The sequence below is a fragment of the Xiphophorus couchianus genome, chromosome 24 (genome assembly GCF_001444195.1).
Source record: "Xiphophorus couchianus chromosome 24, X_couchianus-1.0, whole genome shotgun sequence".
Lineage (NCBI taxonomy): Eukaryota > Metazoa > Chordata > Actinopteri > Cyprinodontiformes > Poeciliidae > Xiphophorus > Xiphophorus couchianus.
This window is the reverse complement of record NC_040251.1, coordinates 20,071,617-20,089,904: the sequence shown is the minus strand read 5'-3', so window position 1 is coordinate 20,089,904 and position 18,288 is coordinate 20,071,617. Positions and strand designations below refer to the sequence as shown.

At 44.6% G+C, this 18,288-nt stretch overlaps 1 protein-coding gene across 1 annotated transcript; it reads right to left on the bottom strand.

The window, feature by feature from the left end:
• Positions 1–9,448, bottom strand: LOC114140650 (disks large homolog 4-like). The gene is made up of 4 exons (XM_028010773.1): positions 8,877–9,448; positions 7,633–7,752; positions 6,239–6,309; positions 1–473 (listed from the first exon to the last, which is right to left on the bottom strand). Exons 1-4 carry the CDS (start codon positions 8,893–8,895, stop codon positions 195–197), a joined length of 489 nt encoding a protein of 162 aa, XP_027866574.1. The 5' UTR covers positions 8,896–9,448; the 3' UTR covers positions 1–194.
• Between the last annotated feature and the right edge of the window lie 8,840 nt (positions 9,449–18,288).

Below are 18,288 nucleotides of genomic sequence, written 5' to 3'. Positions count from 1 at the left end.
ATGATGAAGCTGATCATCTATAATCTATCAGGAAGTTAAACTTCTTCAGGATCCAAAACGCTGCAGCAGAGTTCTGATGGAAACCAGAACCAGAACCAGATTCTGCTGTTTAGAAACCCAAGAACCAGAACCATTGGAGGTTCTGATCCGATCCAGATGTTCCACCAGAACCCTGCGGTACCAGCCTGCAGGTTCTACTGATCGGATCCTGAGCAGAACATTATCAGTGGGTTCTGACCCGGTCCAGTGGTTCTGGTTCTGTCGGGTCCATAATGATGTCTCAGTCTGTAGCTCATGAAGCTGCTGCTGCCCCCTGGAGGCCGCTCAGGGACCAGGTGCATTGTGGGTAGTGTGGTACCTACGGTGAGAGCGGCTGTGAATCCGTCCAGGTGGGCGTGGCTTAGCTCGGCGCTGTGGGTCATGTGACCGGGGCTGGGGTCCACGGGCGGCTCGTCGTCATGGTAACGGTACTTCTGCAGAGACAGAACCAGACGGTCAGGTTCTGGTTCGGCCCGGGTCAGAGCGGGGAACATGCTAATGGATCAGGCTAACGGTTCAGAACCAGAACATCAACGACCTGAACCCACAAACCAGAACCAGAACCTGGATTCTGATTGGCCCGTGGTTCCTCTGGCGTCACCTGAGGTCATCCAGTCCTAACTGGACCTACTGACACTTCCCACCAAAACCAGAACCAGCAGAGGGTCCTGGTTCTGGTTCTACACCATCTCAGAGGTTCTGATACCAGCAGATCTGGTTCTGATGGACCTGGTTTCTGTCACTTCAATAGGTTCTGTTAGAGAAGTTCTGGAGAAGATGAGGACCGGTCCATTTCTCTGTAGAACCAGCAGAACCTCAGCAGGCTAACCTATGCAGCTAGCATAAAGCCCGTAGCAGTAGAACTTCCTCTGGGTCGGACCAGAACCATCACAACCTCCTCAGAGTTAATCTGGATCTCGGTGACGGTTCTGGTCTGTCAGAACCAAACTGGACCCAGAAAAACAAACTGGTTCCACTAACCGTCCTGGAGAGGAAGAGGAGGAACCAGATGAAAACTTGAACTGAGCCACAAAGAGGAAAAACAAAGTGAAAGTAAAGCATGAGACTGGTTACCATGGTGTTAGGTAAATTATATATATTATTATCAAATAGTTGTTGTTTCATGTGCCTTTATAATGTTCTTGTCTTATATACATTTATTTGTTTCATCTTAGCATAAAGAAAGTTTCTGTGTTGTTGAATTACTTTGATTCCTTTCTCAGAAGAAGGAAGAGCAGAGAAACTGTTTTCACAGGTTATCGCTCAGCAGGAACCTCTGCATCCTGACCTGTTAGATATAAAACCGTCGCTGTGAAGACGTACAACTTGCTCTGTGTTATCCTGTGTCTGGAACACAATAATCTAGTGTGTAGATACCGTGTGTTTTGTTAGTGACTAGCATTTGCGTTGCAATCATGTGACTGAAGTGTTTCCCCCGCCCCTTTGAGACGCTCAGGGATCCTAACAGCAATAAAAAGGGAGAACGTTTAAAAAGGGAAAACATCTCTTCGTTATGTTTTCAGAACGAAGAGATGTGAGACTGAAAACATCTCTGGCTGTTCTCCTGGCGAGGACAAAAGAATCTAACTCTCTTGTGTTTCTTGTGTTTGTTTAATCTCTCAGTAGGTGTTTAAACCGGACACATGGTAACAGAGACATTCTGAGGGCTGGTTGCCTGGTAACTGATGTCACTGAGGGGGCGGAGCCAGAGCCCATTCATAAACACAGTGGAGGGTTTATGAATCCCGGAGGACTGGTTCTGACCCGGTTCTGACAAAGTTCTGGAGCTGAGCCGGTTCTGGTTCCTGTCCTCTGGGACCAACTGGGAGGAAACTGGACCTCCAGCTGCTCCTCTGCTATTAAACCATCCAGGTTCTGGTTCTGGTTCTGGTTTTCCAGTATCCAGAACCAGAGAACTGTATCCATCCTGGGTCGGGTCCACCAGCCGCACTGACCCGGTTCTGCTGTCCAGAGCGGGTCCAGCTGCTCCTCTACACTGAGGTTTACGGTAATGATGCATTCAGGGTCAGACTGGAAACTATCAATCAGTCGAGTTTAATTTGTACAGGACATTTCAGCAGCAAATGATTTACATCATAAAAACATAAAAACACAGAGTCATGCAGCATAGAACCAAGTTTGTTCCAGATTTGTGGTGCATAGAAGCTGAATGCTGCTTCTCCTTGTTTGGTTCTGGTTCTGATACAGATCAGAACCAGAACCTGAACCTTACGGGTCTGGAAGGTTGATCCAGCAGCATCAGCAGATCTTTAATGTGTTGTGGTTCTGATCCGTTCAGTGATTTATAAACTAACAGGATTTAAAGTTTATCCTCTGAGTTACAGGGAGCCAGTGGAGGTTCTGGAGAACTGGGTTTATGTCTCCATCCTCCTGGTTCTGGTCAGAACTCCAGCAGCAGCGTTCTGGATCAGCTGCAGCTGGAGGATTGATTTGTTGGACAGAATCAAAGCGACTGAATGAGTTTCTCTAGATCTCACTGAGATATTAGTCATCTAGATGTTGTTCAGCTGATAGAAGGCCGACTTTGTGACCGTCTTTATGTGGCTCTGGAGGGTCAGAGGTCAGAGTCCATCACTACTCCAGGTTTCAGGCTGAAAGCTGGTTTTAGTTGTAACAACTGAAGCTGTGCATTGACTCTATATCTATAACTCTATATCTGTAACTCTAGATCGTTCCTCTTTAGGTCCAAAAATAATAACTTCAGTTTTGTTTCTGTTCAGCTGGAGAAAGTTTTGGCACATCCACACATTTATCTGTTCTAAGCTTCTGTTCAGTGATTGGATGGGGTCAAAGGTCACCTGGTGACATCGTAATGTAGAGCTGTGTGTCATCTGCATAGTTATGGTAGCTAATATTATTTCCTGTTATAACCTGAGCTAGTGGGAGCATATAAATATTGAATAAAAGGGGTCCTAGCATTGAACCTTGGGGTACCCCACATGTGACCTTTGACCTCTTTGATGAGAAGTTTCCAGTTGAAACAAAGAAATCCCTGTTCTTTATGTAGGATTCAAACCAGTTGAGTTCTGGACCGGAGAGTCCGACCCAATTCTCCAGTGGGTTCAGTAAAATGATCAGCACTGAGGTCCAACAGAACCAGAACCAGAACCAGAACCAGCTCTGTGTTCTCCCACATCAAAGCAGTTGGTTAACATTGTAACAAAAGCACCATGTTTGTCTGGTTCTGGATAAATACAGTAAATGTATCAAACTGTTTTATAACAGTTTCTGATATTTCAGTGTTTAAACTGATTTTTCAGCATCATGTTGGTTTTAATTTGACCTTAGTGAATAAAAAGGGGCGTCATTATTTTTTCTCATCCTTTTGGGTTTTTTGATGTTTTGGATTTTTAATTTTGGATCAGGACTTTGGATTAAAACGGAGAAATATTTCCAGAACTTTGTTTTGTTGTGTGATTATATGGAACTCCTTTGCTGACATTATTCTCTTTTAAAAAGAACAGGAATTTTTGGACATTTAATTATTTAGGTTTTTTTATGCTGATATAAACTGAGTGATTTAAATCTAACCTATAATTATTTTTGGTTATTGATCTATGTTTTAGAATAAATATTATTATTTCTTAGTATTGTGGTTTTATAATAAATTATTATTGCTAAAAATTAAAAAAAAATGTATTGAGTGGTTGGATATTTCTTTTCTTATCAAATTAAAAGGTTAACAGATTTAATCTGATTCCTGATCCACTTCAGTTTATTGTGAATTTATCTGCTTTAAATCAATTTTACATCGTTAGCAAAATCTTTTTAAATGTTGAAGCTTTTCAGTAACTTTGCTGATGAACAGGAGGTCAGAGGTCGGTCTGTAGTTCTGCAGTAGTGATGAGTTTCTGTTTGGATCAGATCAGCAGCAACAGGCAGGACTTAGTTAAAGAAACGTTCTAGAGCTATAGATCTAGAACGTCCAGACAGAACTGGAGCTTCACTGAATTATTATTTATTCCAGGTTTTATAATTAAGAAGTTTAAATTGGGTCATTTTTATAACTAAATGATGTTTCATTTCTTCCTCAGTGACATTTATATAATAATTTAACTTTATTAAATAAATTCAGTCTGATGATCCAGTCTGACCAGAACCGGTCCAGAACTCCAGCCGGTTCTGAACCGATTACTTCAAAAACGATCCAACAAAATAAAATCTAACCGTTATAATGTCAACATGTGGAAGAGAATCTGAAACCAGTGAAACCAGTGAAACCAGTGGAACCAGTGGAATGGGTCCAACATGTCCTGGAGTTCTGGTCGGATCCAGTTCAGTTCAGAATCTAAAGAACTTTATTAACCCAAAAGATGTTTTAATGTCATAACAGAAGATAAAAGATCAGATCAAACGACTAAAAGAAAATAAAAACTAGAATCAGCAGAAACATTAAAGACCTGATGGGGCCCAAACTGATGGGGCCTAATGTCCTTATATGGAGCTTCCTCCAGTCAGTCACTGAGGTGGAGAGCTACTGGGTCGGAGCCACAGCTTCACTGGGCCAGCCGGACAGAACCGGTACCACTGGACCCAGAACACGGTGAGTCCTGCTGAGGAAACGGACGGAGCGGGAATCGAACAGGATGAACCTCCATCACCACTGGAAACTGTCTGGACCCGGCAGAACCAGAACCAGGTACCGGGTCGGATTGTAGAGGCTGCCACTGCAGAACCGGGTCCACTTGGTTCTGTTGGATCAAAACTGGACTAGAAGCTGGTTCAGGAAAACAAAGATGGACCAGAACCAGAACCAGATCAGCTGAAACTGGACCAGAATTCCTGGTACCACCAAACAACAGGCTGCAGGATTTGGACCAGCTGATGGAGCCGATCAGAACCGACAGAGAAGAAAGCAGGAGTCCAGCTTAGTTCTATCCGGTCCGGTTCAGTCCGGTCTGCAGGTGCTGAAGGTTTAGATCAGGGGGTCCAAAGTGGGTTCTGGAGGTTCTGGAGGTTCTGGAGGTCCGGCATCCTGCATGTTTTAGTCTCTCCCTGGTTTAACTCACCTGGATCCAATGATGATCATTAGAGGCCTAAGATGAACTTTGACCTGCTGAAAGGTTGTTGGTACCAGCAGGGAGGGAACCAGAACCTGCAGGATGCCGGGCCTCCAGGACCCACTTTGGGCTCCACTGGTTTAAATGGTTGTTACTGGATCCGTTCAGTCTCAGGTTCTGATCCGAGTTCAGCTGGTCGGTACCAGTTTAGTGTGAGACGTGATGCTGATGAACATTAAATGTTTTATTAATTAAAGCAGCTTTTCATTAAAGTTATTTACTGGATGACATCATTTCCTTCATGTTTATTACATGGTTATGACATCATCAGGTCTTATTCACACAGATAAATACAACCAACAGGAACCGGACCGGACTCGGCTCGGTTCTGACCAGAACCTTTAACCCAGTTCCCTCTGAACCATCAGAACCTCTCTGTGATCCAATCCGTCCGGTACCGGACCTGAGGCAGAACCAGCCACATGTTGCTCCAACATCTGGCTCCCTGCTAGCAGCTAGCAACAGCTACATGCTAACGTTGCTATGCTAACACACACACATCGACACACACACACCCCAACATGTGAAGGCAGCACACACACACTGTCTTTGTATCCTTGTGAGACCCAAACACATGATGGATCAGAACACGCCTGGTGTGTGTGTTCTCTGTGTGTGTGTGTGTGTGTTCTCTCTCTCTCTCTGTGTGTGTGTGTGTGTGTTCTCTCTCTCTGTGTGTGTGTTCTCTCTCTCTCTCTCTCTCTCTCTGTTTTCTCTCGTCCGGCGCTCAGCTCTTACCTTGGTGGTGACAATGCAGAGGCAGTCCATATCCCCCCCACACACACTCACACACTCTCACACACACACATCTCTGCACACACACACACACACACACCCTCACACACGCCTGCTCTCTCTCTCTCTGTGAGTAAACGCTCGCTCGCCCCTTCTGTCCCTCCGTCTGTCGGCTGAGGAAGATGATGATGAAGAGGAGAACCTCAGAGTAGGGGGGTGAGGGGGGCGAGCGACGTCCAGTCAGGGTGAGAGAGAGAGAGAGGGTGGGGGTTGGGCTCCTGTTGCCATGGTGTTATGCAGCTGTTGCCGCAGTGATTCTGCTGCAGCTGTTGCTAGGTAACAGAGACAGGTGTTGCTGTGCAGATGGGAGTGATGGAAGCTACCTGTGCAGGTGTGTGTGGCCGGCTGGACGTCTGGCTCTCACACACCGTCAGCTCGTAGAACTCCTGGATGTCTGCAACACACACACACACACACACACACACACACACACACACAGAGAACACAGTCAGGTTGGACCAATCACAACCCGGCTCCTCAGTCACATGCAGGTGGGGGCGGATGGGGGGACACCTGGTTAGAACCCATTAATACTTGGTTCAGAACCAGTCAGAACCCGAACCGTCTCCAGGTGATAATGACGGTTTCTCAGGTGAACCTGAAGCCTCAGCCAATCAGAGCACAGTTAATCCTGAGGTAAAGGAGGCGGAGCCTCCAGTGAAGCAGACTGTCTGTCCTGATGGTCCGGTCGACCCAGTTCTACTGGAACCAGAACATCTGCTCCACCTCCAGCTGCTGTGGTTCTGAGTCAAACCAACCTGTTCCCCTCCTGGCCTGTGGGGGCGCTGCACCAAGAACCACTGAAGGAAACGACACAAAAACCTCTGAAGACGCTGAGAGCAACTTCCTTCTTCACCAGATGGAAACAAGATGGAGGCGTCAGATTTTAGTGTTGGAGGATTTCTCTTTAGTCTTTGGCTGAAGACCAGGAGCCATTTCTGCTGCTAGCGCTAGGCTAACATGTTAGCTTTGGCTGTATTTACCCAGAATGCCCTGCGCTGTAGTCCACTTCCTGTTTTTAGAGCGGTCTCTGGTCTGCTTGGCGTTCACATTCACACTGAACCCAGACTGAGGTTTGGAGGACCAGAGGTCAGAGGTCAGTTAGGGTTCACACCTCACCAACTGAACAGGACTTTGACTAGACAGATGGACTGGAGTTGGGTTGAAGTGGACTGAACAGGACTGGATGCATCCTGAGCTGCTGAGGGGCGGAGCTAACCTGGGCTCAGGTGTGATGATGTCATCAATAACCAGGACATTCAAACAGCGCCACTGCAGGCCAGATGGAGAACTACAGCAGCAGCAGGTCCACTGGAGGTTCTGGACCGGCTCTCTGTGGACCCAGACAGTCCATCAGAGTAGAACAAGTTCTGGTTCTGAATGTCCGGATTGTCTGGACCAGATTTTAGTGGAGCGTAGTGCTGCTCCATCTGTCCTTCAGACCTGGACATGCCTGGGTTCTGATTGGTTCTGATTGGTTCTGCTGGGTTCTGTTTGGTTCTGCTGTTCCTCCTGGTTCTGTTTGATCCGTCCTTCTTCCTGTTTGAATTTTCCCACATCAGCAAGCGTCCTCAAACATGACAGACTGGTTAAACTGGGTGAACTGGTGTGTGTGAGTGAGTGTGTGTGTGTGTGTGTGTGTGTGTGTGTGTGTGTGTGTGTGTGTGTGTGTGTGTGTGTGTGTGTGTGTGTGTGTGGGTGTGTGTGTGTGTGTTACCTAGCAGAGCCTGGAACAGGTCACTCTGGAAGATGTTCAGCAGCCTCTCAGCTCGACCTTTGACCCCGTCAGCAGCCTGGGCCTGGCAGGCCTCCATGACCTGCAGAGCGCGCTCCGTATCTGGAGGAGACAGAACCAGACGGTCAGAGGTTCTGATGGGTCTGATCCAGAAACCTCTGACTCTGGACCGGGTTCTGGTTCTGGTTCTGACCCAGGCAGCTGGGCTCAGTGTGGAGAAACTGGAGGCTTTGCTCTGCAGCAGGAGGTTCTGCTGGTTCTGATGGTTCTGACTGCAGGAAGGTAAATTACTGACCCGGTTTGGATCAGCAGCAGACGGGTCGGTTAGAGGGGAAAACCGCTGACTCGGTTCTGGTTCCGGTTCAGTTACCAGAGCAGGTCGGTCATGTTGCTATGGAGAGAACAGCATCATACTGGGTTAATCCCAGTGATCCCAGTTAGTCTCCAGGGTTCTGGTTCCGGCCCGGTTCTCTTTACTGTATTTCTGCTTCCAGTTGGGATGAATGTTCCTGTTCTGATGATATTCAGATGGATCTATAATCCAGGTTAATCCAGATTAAAACCTGATGATTCTGAATAGAATCTGATCAATAGATTATTGATCAGAGCATAATATTGGAACAATATAAACATATTGAATATTAGATAATCATAAACATCCAGCAGCATCAATAATTAGAACCTTTATAAATAAAATTATTATTATTATTATGATCATTCTTCTTCTTCTCCAGTTTCCTTCGTCTCTCTGTCAATAATCTCATGAAGTCTCTACCTGGAGCTTCACCTCTCAGGTCAGGTGACCCGGGTCAGGTGACCTGGGTCGTCTCCTCCAAACCCTCTGAGGTCAAACCAGTAAAACCAGTAGAAACACCCTACTGGTCCAATTACACCATTCTAACCAGTTTAATCCAGAGATCTCAGTTTCAACATGGAGACTGTCAGAGGTCAGAGGTCACAAGAAGATGACAGCAGGAAACCGAACTGAAGAAGAAGAAGACGACCCAAACCCTACTGACTGATTGACTGACTGACTGACTGAGGTCAGAGACACAAACAAGAAACAAAAATAACAACACAGAACCCGTCTGGTTCTGTTCTGACCCGTCTTGTTCTGACCCGTCTGGTTCTGTTCTGACCCGTCTTGTTCTGACCCGTCTGGTTCTGTTCTGACCCGTCTGGTTCTGACCCGTCCCGTCCCAACATGGACCCACAGTTCGTCTCACCTTCCTTCTTCAGCGGCATGTTTCCTCTCTGATCCACTCAAATCCTCTTTAGGGATTTTACTGGCCGCCCCGCTGCATGCTGGGTAATGGAGTCCTGATGCACAGCTGCTGCCAGACAGGCAGAGGCCCCGCCCACCCACTGACATCCAATCAGATTCATTCATCCTCTTCAACAGCCAATGAGAACCAGAACCATCAGCATCACCTGTTGGTTTACCTGATCAGACTCTGACCTCCATCATCTTCCTCACTGACCTCCATCATCTTCCTCTCTGACCTCCATCATCTTCCTCACTGACCTCCATCATCTTCCTCACTGACCTCCATCATCTTCCTCTCTGACCTCCATCATCTTCCTCACTGACCTCCATCATCTTCCTCACTGACCTCCATCATCTTCCTCTCTGGCCTCCATCATCTTCCTCACTGACCTCCATCATCTTCCTCTCTGACCTCCATCATCTTCCTCTCTGACCTCCATCATCTTCCTCACTGACCTCCATCATCTTCCTCACTGACCTCCATCATCTTCCTCTCTGACCTTCATCATCTTCCTCTCTGGCCTCCATCATCTTCCTCTCTGGCCTCCATCATCTTCCTCCTGCTGCTGCAGCCAGCTTCGCCCTCTGGTGGCCAAACAGCAGCGGTGCAGCCTGGACTGTGAAACTTCCTGAGCTGCAGAAGAACTTAGGTCAGGGGTCACCAACACGGTGCCCGCGGGCCCCCGGTCGCCCAAGGGAACGTGGTCAGTCGCCTGCGGAGCAAGTTCTAAAAATAGCCATTATCATTAGGGAGCACTGCCAAAAAAATATTGAATTTAATGTTTTTACATTGAAGTAATAACATTTGTTTATATTTAGATTTTTTTTAAAGTAAATTACAAAAAATGTGTAAAATAAATGGCTTTATGCATAAAACGCCTGCAGGATTTGATCAGATTCCAGCAGCGCCTGCAGCTGGACGGCTGGACCCGCTCTGGTACCTTAAGATTTTCCTTGAAGTAAAAAAAGAAAAGAATAATTTTTGAAATTTTTATTATTTAACCCTTGTTACAATTAACAAAATTGTGGAGAAAAAATAAAGATCTTATGTGTCAAAACTTCTTGTATGTAGGGCACATCTGAGTCTGTAGGGGTCAAAGGGCACACAAAAGCTTAAATCTGATTGGTCAGTTTGCTTTTGTTTATTTGGCAGCTTGGCACTTTTTCTGTAAGATAAAAATGAATGACAGGAGTTTGAACCTCGTAGTTCTAAAATCGGTTTGGATCCCGGTTGTGGTTCTGGCGGGTCGTCGGTTTCTGAGCTTCTCTGATGTTTCCTGAACTGAGAGCTGATGGGTCACCAGTTAACTGACATCTGCTGCTCTTCCTGAGCGTCGCGCTAAAACTGAGGGTTAAACAATTGAATCTAGAGGAAACGTTTCCCACAAGAGTAAAAATTAATCAAACATTGTTGCTTCACTTTCTCCTCTCCTAACTGGACTGCACTCAAAAACTGGTCTCCACTTCATACCTTGCACATGTACATAGCTAAATAACTTTTATTTTACTGTAATTTCTGCACTTTATATTTTATATTTATATTTATATTTTCATAACATTGGAACCTCAAAACATTGTCCTGAGCCGTATGCAACAAAATTTCGTTCTGTATTCACCGTGTGCATGAAAATGACAATAAAGTCAGTCTAAGTCTAAGTCCTCCTCTGTCCGTGGATCTCATGGGTATATAAGCTTCTCTTCCATGTCTTTATTATTTAGCATCGTTTGTGTAAAACCAAAAAAAGGCTGCGCTGTTTTAGTGCTTTAGGTTTGTGCTGCTTTTGTGCGACGCCACATGATGAGCGTTGGAGAGGAGGTTCTGCTCCTGCAGGTCAGGTGCTGTGATAGTTTTGTACCTTCCAATCTGTCGGACATTTTTTTTTCTACATCTGCTGGTGTCAGCCAGCTGGTGACCCGTCAGCTGTTCAGTTTGTGAAACCACAAAAAAAGCTAATAAACCAGCGACCCGCCAGAACCGCACACTGTAAAAAGTTCAGGATCTTAGAATTACGAGGTTCAAACTCCACTCATCATTTTTAGCTCACAGAAAAAGCAAAGTGACCAATCAGATTTAGGCTTTGGCTGCCCTTTGACCCCCACAGACTCACACTGATGTGGCTACAGACAAGATGTTTTGGCACAAAATAACTTTTTCTTCTCTCCACAATTTTGTTAATAGTAAAGAGGGTTGGATTATAAAAAATACAATAACGTTTCTTTTTTTTATTTAAAGGAAAATCTGTTCAGCTGCAGCTGCACCAATCCAGACTCTCAGTGACTTGTGGGTAATTTAGAATCAAACTGAAAACTCTGAACTAAGAACTTCTGATCACATAATAGATATTAACCATATCTGCATGGTAAATTATTACTGATAACTATTGTCAGTTGTCCCCAACATTAATATGATCAGGCAGCATGTAATCATATATATATATATATATATACTGTATGTATATACTGTATATATACTGCTCAAAAAAATAAAGGGAACACTTTAAGTGTTAAACACCTGTTTAAGTGTTCCCTTTATTTTTTTGAGCAGTGTATATGTATACTATATATATATATATATATATATATAAAATTCCCTTCTCACCCACCGCGGGTGGTTCTTATCCTCTGAGCTCGGGTCCTCTACCAGAGGCCTGGGAGCTTGAGGGTTCTGCACATTTCTGGACTGAGATGTCTGATGTTGTTCCTGGGATCTGTTGTAGCCATTGGTCCAGTTTGGGGGTGACTGCCCCGAGGGCCCCGATGACCACAGGCACCACTGTGGTCTTCACCTTCCAGGCCCTCTCCAGTTCCTCCCTGAGGCCCTGGTATTTCTCTAGTTTCTCCTGCTCCTTTTTCCTGATGTTGCAGTCGCTTGGTATTGCTACATCTACCACAACGGCTTTCCTCTGTTGTTTATCCACTACGACAATGTCTGGTTGGTTCGCCATTACCATTTTGTCTGTCTGGATCTGGAAGTCCCACAGGATCTTAGCTCTGGCGTTCTCCGCCACCTTTGGGGGTGTTTCCCACTTTGATCTCGGGGTTTCCAGTCCATATTCTGCACAGATGTTTCTGTACACTATGCCTGCAACTTGGTTATGTCGTTCCATGTACGCTTTCCCTGCCAGTATCTTGCACCCTGCTGTTATGTGCTGGACTGTCTCAGGGGCCTCCTTGCACAACCTACACCTTGGGTCTTGTCTGGTGTGGTAGATCTGGGCCTCTATTGCTCTGGTGTTTAGGGCCTGTTCCTGGGCAGCCAGGATGAGGGCCTCTGTGCTGTCCTTGAGTCCAGCTTTTTCCAGCCATTGGTAGGATTTACTGATATCAGCCACTTGGGTTATTTGCTGGTGGTACATCCCATGTAGGGGCTTGTCCTCCCATGATGGTATCTCTGGCACCTCAACCTCCGTTCCCTGTTGTCTGAGATATTCACTGAGCACATTGTCTGTTGAGGCTTTGTCCCTGATGTATTTATGGATCTTAGTTGTTTCGTCCTGGACTGTGGTTCTCACACTCACTAGTCCTCTGCCTCCTTCCTTGCGGCTCGTGTATAGTCTCAGGGTGCTGGATTTGGGATGGAACCCTCCATGCATTGTTAGTAGTTTTCTAGTCTTAATATCCGTGGCTTTTATCTCCTCCTTTGGCCAGCTAATTATTCCAGCAGGGTATCTGATTACTGGCAGGGCATAGCTGTTTATCGCACAGATTTTGTTCTTGCCATTGAGCTGGCTTCTCAGGACTTGCCTTATTCGTTGGAAGTATTTAGCTGTGGCTCCTTTCCTTGTGATCTCATCGAGGTTGCCATTTGCTTGTGGTATACCAGGTACTTGTAACTGTCCTCTATGTCTGCTATTGTTCCTTCTGGGAGTGAGACCCCTTCTGTGCGGATGACCTTCCCCCTCTTGGTGATCAGCCGACCACACTTCTCTAGTCCGAATGACATCCCAATGTCCGTGCTGTAGATCCTGGTGGTGTGGATCAGTGAGTCGATGTCTCGCTCACTCTTGGCATACAGCTTGATGTCATCCATGTAGAGAAGGTGACTGATGTTGGCCCCATTTTTTAGTCGGTATCCGTAGCCAGTCTTGTTGATAATTTGGCTGAGGGGGTTCAGGCCTATGCAGAACAGTAGCGGGGACAGAGCATCTCCTTGGTATATGCCACATTTGATGGACACTTGTGCAAGTGGTTTGCAGTTGGCTTCAAGGGTGGTTTTCCACAGCCTCATCGAGTTTGCAATGAAGGCTCTCAGAGTCCTGTTGATGTTATACATCTCTAAGCATTCAATGATCCAAGTATGCGGCATTGAGTCATAGGCTTTCTTGTAATCAATCCAAGCCATGCACAGGTTGGTGTGTCGGGTTTTGCAGTCTCGGGCAACTGTGCGGTCTACGAGGAGTTGGTGTTTGGCTCCTCTGCTATTTACACCGATACCTTTCTGTGCTGTGCTCATGTGTTTATCCATGTGTTTGCTTATCTTGGCCGCTATGATGCCTGACATGAGCTTCCATGTTGTGGAGAGGCAGGTTATTGGTCGGTAGTTGGGTGGGACTGGACCCTTTGATGGATCCTTCTGGATTAGGATTGTCTGCCCTTCAGTTAACCATTCAGGGTGAGTCCCACTTTGTAGCAGCTGGTTCATTTGGCCCGCCAGTCGCTCATGGAGGGCAATGCATTTCTTTAGCCAGTAGGCATGGATCATGTCAGGCCCTGGTGCTGTCCAGTTTTTCATACCTGAGACTCTTTCTTGGACATCTGTCACAGTGATGGTTACCAAGGCTTGCTCAGGGAGGTTATTATGGTCCTCTCGTAGAGAGATCAACCACTGTGCTTTGCTGTTGTGGGACGCCTCCCTTTCCCATATGCCTTTCCAGTATTGTTCAGTCTCCAGCCTTGGTGGGTCTACTCTGTTGTTATTACCCTGCCATTGAGAGTACACCTTAGCTGGTTGAGTGGAGAAGAGCCGGTTAATCCTTCTGGATTCATTCTCCCTTGTGTATCTGTTTAGGCGGCTGGCCAAGGCTTGGAGCCTCTGTTTGGCAGTTTCGAGTGCCTCAGGTATGGGCATCTGCCTGTACTTTCTGGGTACTGGTCTTTTCATTGTACCCTTGTGGAGCTCTGACAATTGGCTCACTTCCCTCCTTGTTACTTTGATTTTAGCCTCTAATCGTCTTTTCCATGGTGGGTATTGGGTCTCATGGCTGCTCTTATAGCCAAGTATCTCAAGGATCACTGATGCTGAGTTGTAGATCAGCTCATTGGTTTCTGTTATGGTGTTGGTAGGGATCGTTCTCAATGCTGCATTCACATTCTCAATGAGGCTTTCTGATGGTACTTCACTCAGCCGTTGTAATTGGCGCCTAGGAGGTCTGGTTGTCATTCGGGTCATGATTTTCTCTCTCTCTATATATATATATATATATATTGTATATATATATATACACTATATATATATATATATATATATATATATATATATATATATATATATATATATATATATATATATATAGTGTATATATATATATATATATCACTAAGATATATATATCTTAGTGATATATATGTATTATTGTTATAAAGGCTGAGCCAAGAAAATTGATGTCTCTATCAAACAAGTAGCCCTTTGTGTTACTCTGGACCTGTGAAGCAGCTCCCAGTCTCTAAAAGGTTGGTGACCCCTGACCTAAAGAATAAAGTTCTCCTCCTTAGTGTCTTTTCACTGCTAGCGCTGCTGCAACAGCAGCTTGTGGTTAGCAGTTAGCATCAGTTAGCATCAGAGCGTCTGTTTGGAGAGTTTCAGGACTTCATTGTCTGAGTGTTGGAGACTCAGCTGGATCTTTACCAAGAGTCACTTTCTCTCCTTCATCTCTTCTCATGATCTACTGCAGCCACAGCAGCAACATGGCAGCTCCATCAGACCAATCAATCAATCAATCAATCAATCAATCAATCAATCAATCAAATTTTATTTGTATAGCACATTTCAGCAGCAGACATTTCAAAGTGCTTTACATCATATCAAACACAGAAACACAAAGCAACATAGAATCAATAATCAAAACACAGCATTAAGTCAAGTTACATCCATAAATCTGTAATTGATTACATTTCAAATACAATCCTAAACAGGTGGGTTTTTAATCTAGATTTAAAAGAAGTCAGTGTTTCAGCTGTTTTACAGTTTTCTGGAAGTTTGTTCCAGATTTGTGGTGCATAGATGCTGAAAGCTGCTTCTCCTCGTTTGGTTCTGGTTCTGGGGATGCAGAGCAGAACCAGAACCAGAACCTGAGAGGTCTGGAAGGTTGATACAACAACAGCAGATCTTTAATGTATTGTGGTGCTAAGCCGTTCAGTGATTTATAAACTAACAACAGTATTTTAAAGTCTATTCTTTGAGCTACAGGGAGCCAGTGGAGGGACTGTAAAACTGGTGTTATGTGCTCTATCTTCCTGGTTTTAGTCAGAACGCCAGCAGCAGCATCTGGATCAGCTGCAGCTGTTTGATTGATTTGTTGGACAGACCTGTGAAGACGCCGTTGCAATAATCAATACGACTGAAGATAAACGCATGGATGAGTTTCTCTAGATCTGGCTGAGACATTAGTCCTTTAATCCTGGAAATGTTCTTCAGATGATAGAAGGCCGACTTTGTAACTGTCTTTATGTGGCTCTGGAGGTTCAGGTCAGAGTCCATCACTACTCCCAGGTTTCGGGCTGATGGCTGGTTTTCAGTTGTAATAACTGAAGCTGTGCATTGACTCTAGATCTATAGCTCTAGATCTATAACTCTAGATCTATAACTCTAGATTGTTCCTCTTTAGGTCCAAAAATAATAACTTCAGTTTTGTTTCTGTTCAGCTGGAGAAAGTTTTGGCACATCCACACATTTATCTGTTCTAAGCATCTGTTCAGTGATTGGATGGGGTCAAAGGTCACCTGGTGACATCGTAATGTAGAGCTGTGTGTCATCTGCATAGTTATGGTAGCTAATATTATTTCCTGTTGTAACCTGAGCTAGTGGGAGCATATAAATATTGAATAAAAGGGGTCCTAGGATTGAACCTTGGGGTACCCCACATGTGACCTTTGACCTCTTTGATGAGAAGTTTCCAATTGAAACAAAGAAATCCCTGTTCTTTATGTAGGATTCAAACCAGTTAAGCACTGGACCGGAGAGTCCGACCCAACTCTCCAGTCGGTTCAGTAATATGTCATGGTCAACACTGAGGTCCGACAGAACCAGCACTGTGGTTCTGCCACAGTCCGTATTTATATGGTGTCATGAATTGCGGGTGTTGAGGTGGTGAGGCAAACGCAGCAGACCCAGGTAACGTGAGAATTGAAGGTTTTAATGATAAATAAGTCCAAAATAGTCCACAAACAACCAGGCAGCACGACTGAGCAGAAGCCAGGGCTCAACGCCGGTAGCAACTGGTAACTTGACTGGACAACACGAAGGACTTGAACGGCCATACGGCGATTTCAAGACACTGAATTGACAAGGACCCGACAGAGACGCAGACACACAGGTGGCATTAAATACACGGGGGGGGGGTAATCACAGAACGAGACACACCTGGGAACAATTAAGGGGAGGACAGGACAACGAAGAGACTCAAGGACACAGAAAACAATAAATAAATACACAGAAAAACACGGAACATGACATATGGATGTCATTGAACACTTTGACTAGGCCAGTCTCCGTGCTGTGGTAACCATGGAAACCAGACTGGAAGGAGTCAAAGCGGTTGGTTATAGTTAGGAAGCTAGTTAATTGTTTAAACAGCTTTTTCAATAACTTTGCTGATGAATGGGAGGTCAGAGGTCAGAGGTCGGCCTGTAATTCTGCATTAGTGATTTGTCCAGATTGTTCTTTTTTATCAGTGGTTTGATTACTGCTGTTTTCAGAGCCTGGGGGAAAACGCCTGATGAGAGCCATGAGTTACTATTTGGATCAGATCAGCAGCAATAACAGCCAGGACTTTCTTAAAGAAATGTTCTAGAGTTATAGATCTAGGACATCCAGGCAGCAGGAACTGGAGCTTATTGACTTATAATTTCCTGTAGGGTTTTATAATTAAGTAGTTGGAATTGGGTCATTTTTCCTGTATTTGTTCTGTTTGGGCACAGCATTGGTTCTGACTTTATAGTGGATGTTCAGATTAATCCTCTGATTTTATGAATTTTCTCTGAAAAGAAACTGAAAACTGGTTGCAGGCGGCAAAACATTGGAATTCAGGCGGTAAAATCACAGGAGGGTTTGTGATTCTGTCATGGCTGCCAAATCACACCAACATGGCGGCTCCATCAGACATGAACGATTCCTGAACCTGTTGCTGATTCTCTGGTCGGTTTCTGAGTTCATCTTTATTAAAGTCAGTTTCACAGCTCCATGCTGCCCCCTGCTGGCAGGAGGAGAAAACAATCAGCTGGAAACGAACCAGACGACCAGAACATTCACTTATTGAAGGCCAGAATTATACGAGCCATAAAAATACATTAATAACACATTAATAACCACAGGAAAACAGGACTAATATGATGGATAGTTTTAGAAATGAAATGCAATAAATGAGCATCAGAGAGCAAATAAAGCAAAATCTTTTTTAGAGTTCAGAAACTACAAGACAAATATGAAATTTAATAGAAGGAATCTGGAACTAAAGTGTTGATATCAATATTTTAGACCAAGAAGAGCTAATTACAGGTCAGTGGATGCAGCAGGTCGAGGCAAATAAGGAGATAATCAGCAGCTGGAAGAGGAAAGAAAACCTGAACCATAAACACTAAAAACACAGATAAATTATGAATAAATACTGAAAAACACCAATAAAAATCTCTGGTTAGTTTTAGAATCTAAGATCTGAACTGCATCCTGATGGAAGGAGGAGTTAAAATGTGGAGTTTTATACTGGATTAAATAAATTAATCCTGAGAAAATCAGATCCTGGGATCCAGTTGGATTCATTTTGGAAGATCTGGTCGATGTTTTCCTCTTGGCTGGTCCAAAAGAGACGCCAGGTCAACATGTGGAGAGAGGAAACATCAGAAGGTCATGTGGAAGGACGACCTGGACTTTATGCTGATTGGTCTGTTGGTGGCTCTGCTTTCTGTTTCTATTTATGTATTTGTAAATCAGTAGGCCTGTTCTGTTAAAATCAATATGTTTAAAGATAAACATAATAAATCTAAATGAAAGCTGATCTAGTGAAACTAAACACTGAGATTATATGAATAATCTGGGCTGAAGTGAGAAAACCAATCAGAAGGAAAACATCTCCAGATTATTACTGATTCATCAATGAATGAATTTTAACGCCAGTTCATCCAGAATAATCCCTGATACAAGTTTAATATGATAATCC

Bases quoted from the DNA above. Each gene is read 5' to 3' on its own strand.
- LOC114140650 (XM_028010773.1), bottom strand. The intron at 6,310-7,632 runs GTAACACACACA...TGTGTGTTGCAG, and splicing joins CCTGTTCCAGGCTCTGCTAG to ACATCCAGGAGTTCTACGAG. The intron at 474-6,238 runs GTAGCTTCCATC...CTGTCTCTGCAG, and splicing joins GGCCACACACACCTGCACAG to AAGTACCGTTACCATGACGA.